Genomic DNA, 10,828 nt, shown 5'->3' on the forward strand with positions numbered 1-10,828 from the left:
TCTCAATCACAAAACTCATGCTGAAGCCATCTTCTCAAATGAGCGAACCTGACCTGAGAATGTCTTGTAAAGGATGACACACATATATATATATATACATACATAAAAACGGCTCTTAGCATCCCAAACCTAAAGAATGATGAGTATGATTGGACTTAAATGAGTGTGGGTTAATCCACATTCTTGACCAGCAGAAACATTGGTAGAGTTTCTGGTATGTTTGGTGCCATTTCATTTGTTTAGTACGTGTCAGCAGCTTTAATTGACGTTATCATTGGATACTGTGAAAAATCAAATATAGCTGTGATACTGTATAATGACAAGAGAATTTTAACTGCTGGCTAAATTATTGAAAATAAAAAGACTGTATGAACAACATTAACTCTAATGGCTTGAGGTGGGGTCTTTTCCTCTAGCTCCATCATAGCCAAGCATACATCCACTCAGCTGCAGACTGTGGTAACACTGGGCTCTGTGATACTTAGCAGGGAAGTGTCTCGCCTCTAGTAAAACATCACAATCATGCTCCTCACAGCAGCGTCTGAGGCAAGAATTCAAAGGGCCATTTTCTATTCAAGCAAGCTTTTCTGGTTGCCTTTACAGTACATCTCTGTGTTGTGTGGGGGTTTCAAAAGTTGAGAGTTGGCCTTTACTGTAAGTGAAGCAGCTTTTTTTTTCTGTCTGTACATGAGTTGGTCTCTGCATGTAATTTTTGGTACATGTTTTGTGAATGTATTTTTTTACAATTTCTCAGTTTGCTAAATGTATGTTTTGTTATTTTTGATGTTTGTGTGTTTGCAAATAAAACTAGAAAAATGCTTTGTGAACATGTTCCCATTCGTCATTGTGACATCCTGCACATCAGTACTGACTGACAGATGAGCTGAAGGAGTAGTGTGGCATTTTGGGAAATGTGCTTTTTCAGTTTCTTGCCAAGAGGTAGAAGAAAGGATTAGTACCACTTATGTCTGTGCGTGTATGGAGTATGTAGCTAGCCAGGACCCTACTAGCTTAGCACAAAGACTGTAAGCAGGGGTAAATAGCTTCTCTGGCTCCAAAGCTGAAAAATCCACCTACACATTATCACACACAAACAATAATGTAGAATGAACAGTTTGTGATTTTACAGAGAAACACATGCTGTAACTATTTCTAGGTGACCAAAGGTATGATGCAGTGACTTTCCAGAGTCTCCACTGGTTGCCTGGCAACCTCACAGTGACAAGACTGCAGGAAGTTACTGCTCTTCGCCGCCGTTTGCCAAGAAACAGTTACAGCACAACTCCCCATAAAACCAAAAACTGTCATGTTTACACTTCTTTTTATTTACAGATTAAACAAATGAAATACAAAGTGTTATTCACGAGCAAGCTTCAGAGGGCCTGTTGTCAGATTTTTTTAGCCCTGCTTCCCATCTTTATGCTAAGCTAAGGTAATCGGCATCTGCCTCCAGCTTCATAATTGAAGGGATAGTTTAGATTTTTTTTAAAATCAGGTTGTATGAGGTATTTATCAATATTCTGTGTATTACCTACAGTAGATGGTGGTCAGCACATCCCCAGGCATGGAAGCAAAGCTTGTACTGCTGTGGACAGTGTCAGCAGCAAAATGGATTTTAGCCACCTGAAAGAAGGACCAACTAAAATAATCAAAATCAGTTTAAGTGTATTCTACATTTTGAATATATTCACCACTTTACCTTGCCATCAGACATCCCTTTCCTTCAGCACTACATTTTCTCAATAGTAAACAACACTCTTCGTGCTGGTCCAGACCACTGCTAAAAAAGCCAGGTAGACACATACTGAAGCACTGCTGTACTCAACCATCAGGTAATATAGTTATAAATACCAACAAATAAATGAAACGACCAAGCAACCAGGAAAGAAATGCAGTTTCAGCAGAAGTTTCCACTCTCTCTCTTTCAATCTCCATCTGCAAAAGTTCTTCTTTTGTAAACACTGGTTCATAAAAGTTTCCACATTGAACGACATTTTATCTTTGCTGTCACAATCACTCATTTTCATTTTCTTGTATTTGTTGTCTCTTCCACAAACTGCTGAAAGCCTGGTCCTGTGGTGTAATACAGTGCGAGGCACAGTTGCACTTTGGCGAAGGAATACAGAAGCTCTATGGTGGAGGAAATGCAGTGCCAGAGAAAAGGGCAGTCTGACGACAAGGTGAAGTCCTCAAAATATTCAAAACACAGACTTAAGGCTCATAGACATACACTTAAACTGACATTTAATATGCTAGTTATGCCTTTTTTTAGATGGCTAAAATCCATTTTGCTGCTGATCCTGTCCACAGCAGTACATTGCTCTGCTTCTGTGCCAGTAATCCTACTGCTTCTCCAAAATGGGTCATGCCGACCACCATCTACTGTAGGTAATACACTGACTATGCATAAGTACATCATACAACCCCACTTCAAAAAACCCAGACCATCCCTTTAACACACAGACATGACATATTCTACATCTGAAAGAAAGTGAACTATTCATTTAACCTTGTCATGCACTGTAAGATGTCGTAATCATTTGGCATACAATAAAGAGTAATTAAGTTACAAATATTACTGCATGGGATGATCTAAAATACCATGCTGCATAAATGTGTACCTGGTTAGATGAGTTTTTTGTGGTAGGCAGATCTGCAGAGAGGACAGGATGGTCTGCTCTCTACTGTAAAGGCCTCGAAGGCCTCCAGGCAGAGCTGGTGGAAGAGGTGGGAACAGGACAGAAGAACAGTGCGTCTGTGTTGTCCATGGCTGGGGGTATCTGCAACTGTCGGAGGACTTGGGCTGCACAGTGCAGTCAGGCAGATGGGGCAGTCCCAGGCACCTCTCTGGATAACCTGTTGGCGTTGGAAACAAATAACAAAATTTCTTAAGAATTTACACCTACAACTGCATAGGGAATTTTTGCACTAGGGGGTAATAACAGTGACTTTATTCCAGCTACTGCCATTTCTTTAAAAAGAACCTAATCTTTTGGCAACTAGCTGACAGGTTTGATCGGATGCAAGGTGATAACATGTTTATCAGTGATCCTTACAAAAACAAAGCAACACACGCACAGCTCTGCCAATGGTTAACCTGAGACAGCTCCCTGTATTTAGGGGCCAACCTGCCCCGCCGTTAAATGTTTCATAACGAGCCGCACTCCGCTTTATAGAGTTTGCACCCGTGAAAAAGGTGCAAGGTATGTGTTGAAAGCACATTCACTGCTTGATTCTCCATGTCAAGGCTGAGCCACTCCTGCCTTGTGCTCAACCTTTTCACACCAGATAAAGAAGAAGAAGGAAAAAAAGACGTCTTCTTTGCACACACCCCACCCCCTCTATGGAAAACGGTCCTGGTTGCAATGAAAGCCAACAATGGAGCCTTATGGAACAGCAAATCTTAATGTCTTTTCAATTCCTCCGCAGCAGTCCAGGCGATGAAAAGCCTGCCGTGCATTATCAGACTGGTTCATGTTTTTTGTAAACACGGAGGATTATTAGCCTACCCACTGCCATTCACTTAGTAAAGTGAATGATCACCTCTGGAGAGATGTGTACTTTCTATCCAGCAGCTGTGATGCTGTCGTCCCTGTGCAAGTGTTAACATGTCAGGGGAAAGGCAAGGCTGGGAGAGGAAGAATCAGACTAGGATTAGATATTTTTATGGGGCCTTGTTAAATGATAGAAGTGGCTTCGGGTTCAGCAGAGTGCATCTTGTTCCTGACCTGCCTCTGTATTCGGTCCCAGTCGTTCTCCCGAGGTTCGGAGACGTGCTTTCTCTCCAGCTGCTGGAACACTCGTCTGCTTGATGACAGCGAGCGGTTGATATCACTCAGAAAAGCCTCCGTGTCGGTGTGACAGTATCGGACAAAGCTGTCATTCAACTCCTGCAACTAATTAGAAAAACCATTTTAGTGGCACAAAGGAGGCATGTTTCATTCAGATACACAATAGAGTCGTGTTGTCGGCGAAGGCTAATTGTGTGTGTGTATTGTAATGGCTGAGGCATGCTGACAGGGTGCAGTTGTTAAACAGCCAGATCAATACAGTCACGTCTCCCACTAACATGGAGAATTAATGGAAACCAGTAAAAAGAGGAAGATATTGCTGGGAAACATGGTAGCACACATCTCTCACAGTTTCTCTGTCTGGGTATTTTATAAATTGATCCCAGTGTTTTATGATGAAGGATATTCAAATTTTACTACTTTTAGAGCAATAAATAAAAAGGTATGCACACCATAATGTTATCCCTGGCAGAATGAATAAGGATTTGAAACAGCATTTAGAGAAAATACAAATGAACAGCTAACTGAATTAATAAAATACTAATAAATAGAAATACCTTAGACATTTTAAAGACATTCTGGTTTTGCTCTTCTGAGGAGGGATGATGTTGGAAATTTGGGTTTGTGTCTCTGAGTTTCTAAGATGTAAATTTCATGCATCCCAGTCACCTCCTCCATTCAAACTGACCGATTTTAAATGACGTCTTTCACTGTCTGTCCTCCTAGAACTCATCTGTCTTCTCCCATTTACAGCAGCTGTTGCTAAGCAACAATTAATGCCTGCATGTGCATGTTTATATCCAGCACATACTCAGTAGTCAACGAATAAGATATTTATATGCGCAAGTTTCAACAGCACTATGCATTTGACCAATTAACATATATTACTGCATATGATGTAAACAACATCATATGCAGCAAACCGCATCCACCCATGGAAGACCATGAGATGTGGGTGAAAGCCCTGGAAAAACCAACCAAGTAAAGTGAGCTTTGTGATAAGAATTCTTGCTAGTTTTGTCTGACCAAAGATATTCAGTTTACTGTCACATAAGACAAAGAAAAGCAGCAAAAGCCTCTCAATTGAGAAGCTGAAACTGTCGTCGGCATTCTTGTGTCAGACATTACTTCAGTTAATTGATTAGCAAAATTTCCTGTCATTAAACTAATCTCTACATTAGTGTGTTGCACTACATCTGGGGGAAGTACTGTAATTACTGCAACATGTCTCTAAAGTGGCATTAACTTCAGCACCTGCTTGCACACATGTACATGTTTTCTCTATCTATTACTCACCTACACACACATATAAACACAAACCCCATCCCTTGGTCTGTCACAGTGACATAAGAATTGCTTTACAGCTAGGCTTTTATCACTAATTAAACAACTGTTGACCATTCGGATGGAGGTTTTTATGAGCCTGGCTGACTTTTCGACAGTCAAGGCAAACAGTACAGCCTCTGGTGAACTTTGCCTTGCTCCACAGGAGATGCGGACGGGAGAGGACTCAGAGGGGGAAAAGGAGGAGGTGGAGCGCAGAGGCGTTATCTCACAGCAATCCATCTAGATGTCGGTAGTGTCCCCCTTAATGTGTTGACTCAGGGTCGGACCTCCGAAGCGAATAAAAATTGAAAGCTGGGCATTGGGATCAGCCGATAAGATTTCTGAAACTGACCTGATATGTGGGAGGTTATTTTTCTCCGGGGAACACCTGTAGCTTCGTGGTACAAAGATGCTTTATTGCCTCCTGCTATCAGAAGGAAAACTGAAAGAATACGTTTCTCCATCTCACACAGGTTCCAGCCCAGCTCTAACACGCCTGTTTGCATTACAGTCAGCTAAGCAAATAAGTCTTCCCCTTGAAAATCAAGTCAATCAGACCTGTCAGCGCTGTGCTGCGCAGCTCAAAGCTCTTGAAGATCATCCTCAGTGTGACAAAAGACACGAGACAATCTCATGACCACCCACAACCACTGAATCACACAACTTGAATGTAAAGTGGCTGACAGCGTCTATGACTCCATCCTAAGCGTGTGGACCCGGACACGGGCTAATGTGTTAGAACACAGTTAATTGGCTCAGTAAATGCTGTGTCTTTGTTTACGTGACATGTTAAAGGCACGGTTTATAGGGGAGATGATAGAGACTGACAGGGGGATGGGTAGGACACTCCGACCCTTGCAACACATTATGAGTGTGGCCCTCACGCGTATGTCACTTTTGCTTAATCAGCCTCTTTGAAGCGCAGGAGCACTCTGCATGATTACAACACTGCACACAGAAATAAACAGGGCCTGTTCTTAAAGACTTAGGACATACACTACATGTGTTGGAGCTATGACTATTTTAAAGCAGGGTCATGAGTTGAATTTGGATGAGAAATGACTCTGAAAAACTGATGTTTGTTTCAGAGAAATGGTGACCAGTCTATTGTTTGGTCATCCAAGGCCTCAGTTGGGGGAGGTTCACTAGGTGGCAATGTTCCCTTTTCCTGAGAGCCACCATGAAGGCAACACAGCTTCGGAGTCAAACAACCCCATCCACTGGCTGCTCCTGAGGCCACTTTTAAATAATCCCTCCATCAAGTCCAGTCGTTGCATGATTTATAGCTTTCAAATGGGGCTAGAGAACAAAGCCCGAAATGACAACCTGCATCAGGTGTTCAAAGAGTCTGGTCAAGCTCACCTCTTCACCCTTTCCCATCCAACCCAGTAACAGAGCTACACACACACACCAGGCATCCATAGATAGATGAATGAATACCAGACCCAAACATGCACAGGAGACATCATTGTGTTGACCCTGGAATGTCCAGACTGTTTGACTAAAACACAAAACTCTCTCCACATCAGTGGACAAACAGTGTATGATTCACAAAGCATCAAAGGAGCTTGAGGGGGTGAGAGCAGGTGAAGGTGTGCGTGTGTGTATGTAGGTTAGAAGTGGGGTCAGCGAGTCCCTGAAACTCAGGTATCAATCCTCAAGATGTGATGTCCAACACAGGCTTCAACTGAACATACTAAAAATGTCAGGGTGTAGGGTTCAAACTCACCTTTGCTTCAAAGAATTTGCGTCGTAGCCGTTTGTCTTTTGGGCAGTTGGATTTTCTCAGTTTTCTGTACTTTTTTCGAGCAGCATAGCCTCGCCAGCATGCTTGAATTCTACACACACACACATGAAAAACATTAAAAGAAAAACAAAGAAATTACATCACTGAGAGGATGCTCTCAAAAATGTTCAAAAGTTAAGAGTAAATTATTAAGTCAAGTCAAGCTTTGCAGAGATTTGAAGAACACACTATAGTTATTGATAAGCTTTTTAATTTTATATTAAGAAAAATCTAATGTAATCTCTGTAATCATTGGTCTAAATGTTGATTGTTGGCTGAATCCATACAAGACTTTAAAACTAAACAACACAACAGGAATATTTCATACATAAAACATATTTTCAGGATGTCTATTCCTTAAGCACTACATGAAAAGTGGTGTAAAGTCACTTGGTGAGAATGTGTGATGAATTTTTACCGTGAATGGGAATGTCTGCTCTATACATTTATTGAAGACAGTATTTTATGCATTTCTTTTTTTCATTTTATTTCTGGTTTAGCACCTGGTGGCACACTGGTGTCTGAAGAGGTGAGCTGCATCGTGGATCACCCGTGTCTCATACTGCTCCTTTCTGCACATTGGGCAGCATTTCCTCCCAGAAAACCTCTCAAAGGCCTGCAAACATGCTCTATGGAAAACATGAGAACAAGACAGCAGCACCTACAAAGAAACAGTGACATAAGATACTTAGTATTTGTGAAATAAGAATTGTATCATACATCTGCACCAATCTTAGAGTTTAAATTTCCCAGGTTTCATTTGTTGTGTCCAGGCGACGCTGCTGAACACGTATTGGTTTTCAGGTTGTGCTTAGGAAAGCTCTCAAACAGTATATAGTCTGTGCACATGTGGTGTGTGTATCTGAGCCTTAAGCCATGCTAAATCTGTGTGCCTTCATGCACTTATGTGAATGTGCGTATCTGCTTTTAAGTGTTATTTGCTCAGAGGATAGAGGGAGTCAACAAGACCCCCTGTGGACCGACTGGGACCTGGACTATAGCCTCTTCTACCTGTGAGAGGGACTCTTTTATCGTCTGAAAGGAGACAGCCACAGCTATGGGGCTTGGCACACAAACCAGTTTACTCAGATCTCTAGAGGGCAGGGGGAGGCATATTGATTTCCCATTGTTTTTGGCCTGACCAACACACTCCATCACCAGTGAAAGGGCCCCCTGCAGTGTACAATTTCCAGGAGCTCGACAAGCCATTAGACCACAGAGAAATTTCCCGTCTCACAGTATTTTAAGGCAACAAGCTGGAGTTTGTGGACAGACATACAATACAGAAATGGGATAAAAAATAAATGGAGAACAGAGAAACCTTTTCTTTTTAAATTCCTTGTTGGTAATAAAATAATATGAGCTGAATAGAGAAGCAAATATTTCAGTCCAAACAACTGATTCAGAACAACCGCTGCTGTAAGCATTTTTAATTGTCATATTAATGCTTCAAGGCAACACAAGACTGTAGAACACAAATGCATTGTTACAGTATGAAGGCTTGTAGGAAAATGCCAAATCAACAAAGATTTCCTCTTGTCACTTTCCCTTGTTAGCAGGCTCTAATTAACTTTTTTTTTCCCTGAGTCAAACTAATATTTACACGTGCATCTATGGCAACTGTGCTTTGTGAGGCCGCCTATTCTAGTCCCGCATTCTTGAGGAGATTGGCATCTAAAAAGGGGATCGGAAAGGTGTAAAAGACTGAATGACCCTCAGAGTAACACACTGATTGCTACATCATCACGTCACAGTTGAGTTCCAAGGCAGTATGGGTAAATTTGTACAGTTGTCTACACAGATTAGAACATACAGGAACTGCAGGGGGAGGTGGGAGAGGGGGGCTTCGTGTGTGTGTGTGTGTGTGTGTGTGCCCATGTGTATATATGGAAACACAGGTATCCCTGAGGACAGACAGAACATTGGAAACTTGTGAAAAAAAGGAAAGCAAGAGCTCTCTCTCACAGAAGATTAACAGTAGCTACTGTGTTGGGGGAATACCTGAGGCTGAAGGAGAAACTCCTCCCTGCATATTGCACAGGGCAGAGCTGATTCCCCTTGCTGAACAGACCTCGCCTTGACATGTGTCCATTCGTCTTCTGTCAGTCTTCCTGCAGGGGAGTTCACCAAACCTAACTTCTGAGCTAAAAGACAAAGGAAAATTACTGATTAAATATTCATTAGTCAGATTAAGTCTCTCACCAGAGTGTTTGTTTTACCTAAAGTTAAAGGACGTGGAGCAGAATCAAGCACATATTCTCTCTCCTCTTGCTGATCTTGTCTCTGCAGACCCCTTTCTTCCGTTCTTCCTCTTGCTTGAGGATTTCTGGGTGCTCCTCTTTTGCATCTCAGCAAAGGGTCAGAAAGTGAGAAATCTGGATGCAGCAGGGTGCGTGTGATGTGGTCTTGAAAGGCAACTGAGGTGATCACCAACTTGTTGCGAGCTTCAGCTGTCAGGCCCTGTAAAATATGATATAAATGCTCATCACTGCAAGTGTTGCATAGAAAAACCTTGGCAAAGTAGAAAACGTAGACTTTATATTTATCTCAGACCAGGATAAGCAATAAATACACGTAAATGCATTCTGACATATGCTGTCTAGACCAAATAACAGCAAAACGCAGGACTAAATCACAGCATGGCCAAATGGAAAATGTTATAATTGCCAAAGATAATCCACTAATGCAGCAATGAGTGTGTCAAAGAAATTACTTTTTAAAACCGACATACAGAGCTTGGCGATACTAATCCTCTGCTCTCCCTACAACATGGCAAGTCTAACCTCATTTTACGGATAAATCACTGAACTGTAACGGAGCACACAGGTGTTTGCTAACTATCTCATTAAGCTAGCAGGTGCGTAACAACGAACGGGACAACTTCGTCCTACTAACGACACTAGTTTGAAACACACTATAAAAAAGTCTAAAGGCTAAATGTACGTGTAAGGAGAAACTCTGAAGATATATCTACCACAGTGTTTCAAATTAGCACGTTTTAATTAATCAACAAATTAACAAAATGGAGTGAACACGAGCTAAAGCCAAACCTTCCGCATTGCCATCCTATCACCAAAGTGTTTGAGCAGTTACCAGGTAACCAGTCCAGGTCCCTCCTCCTCTCCACGCGGAGCCTCATCGGTGCCTCTGATTGGCTGAGCTGACACCTCTGCGTTAGCTGATTGGTTATTGTTGCCAATTTAAAAACGCCACAAATTCAAGTGTATTATGCGTTTGAGTCTCCATGTAATAATCCCACAATGGTGTAATACTTTTAATCTCCCGTTTGTTTATTAAAGGTTGTCTGTGTTTTAAGATAATGCTTGAGTAAAGCTTGTAGATGTTTAATAATGATTATTATTAATTTTAACAATGTTTAAATTGTATATTATATATACATATATATTTAAATAATTTTAAATAAAATCAAAACAAAATATGTCGGAATGGGGTTACAAGTTTTATAAGCCACAGAGAAAACAAATGACTGATATCTTACATAACATATTCAAAAAAGAAATGATAGCATGGCTGCACCCCTCCCCAGAACAGTATTTGACTTTACTTGAGTATTTAAGTCTTATGTTACTTTATGCTGCTACTCCACTACAATTCAGAGAGAAACATTGTCCTTTTTATTCCAAGACATTCACTAGTCAGCAGTAGTTACTGGTCACTCAGTAGATTATACAGATTGTACATTTGTTTATAATATATTATAGATGGTTGTAGATTAAATACCCAACAATTTTAAATGTTAGAATTTCATTTAAATGCTGTTTACACCTTCATGCATTACTAATAATTGCTAAAAACCATTCTGCTGCATAATGTATTCTTTTACCTCTGATATGTACACACATATTGCTGAAAATGTGTAATCTTATTTTAACCCTGCTGTGTCAGTGTCAGAAATGGCAAGCCA

At 41.1% G+C, this 10,828-nt stretch overlaps 1 protein-coding gene across 1 annotated transcript; it reads right to left on the reverse strand.

Moving 5' to 3' along the window:
* Positions 1-2,625: 2,625 nt before the first annotated feature.
* rnf32 (ring finger protein 32) lies at positions 2,626-9,968 on the reverse strand. Its single transcript, XM_041961529.1, has 7 exons — positions 9,954-9,968; positions 9,123-9,363; positions 8,905-9,047; positions 7,407-7,564; positions 6,847-6,955; positions 3,729-3,896; positions 2,626-2,856 (listed from the first exon to the last, which is right to left on the reverse strand). Exons 1-7 carry the CDS (start codon positions 9,966-9,968, stop codon positions 2,626-2,628), a joined length of 1,065 nt encoding a protein of 354 aa, XP_041817463.1.
* Between the last annotated feature and the right edge of the window lie 860 nt (positions 9,969-10,828).

Source organism: Chelmon rostratus, chromosome 20, assembly GCF_017976325.1.
Source record: "Chelmon rostratus isolate fCheRos1 chromosome 20, fCheRos1.pri, whole genome shotgun sequence".
NCBI classification, from domain to species: Eukaryota; Metazoa; Chordata; class Actinopteri; order Chaetodontiformes; family Chaetodontidae; genus Chelmon; species Chelmon rostratus.

Bases quoted from the DNA above. Each gene is read 5' to 3' on its own strand.
- rnf32 (XM_041961529.1), bottom strand. The intron at 9,048-9,122 runs GTAAAACAAACA...TTTGTCTTTTAG, and splicing joins TCCACGTCCTTTAACTTTAG to CTCAGAAGTTAGGTTTGGTG. The intron at 3,897-6,846 runs GTGAGTTTGAAC...TTTTCTAATTAG, and splicing joins GCAAATTCTTTGAAGCAAAG to TTGCAGGAGTTGAATGACAG.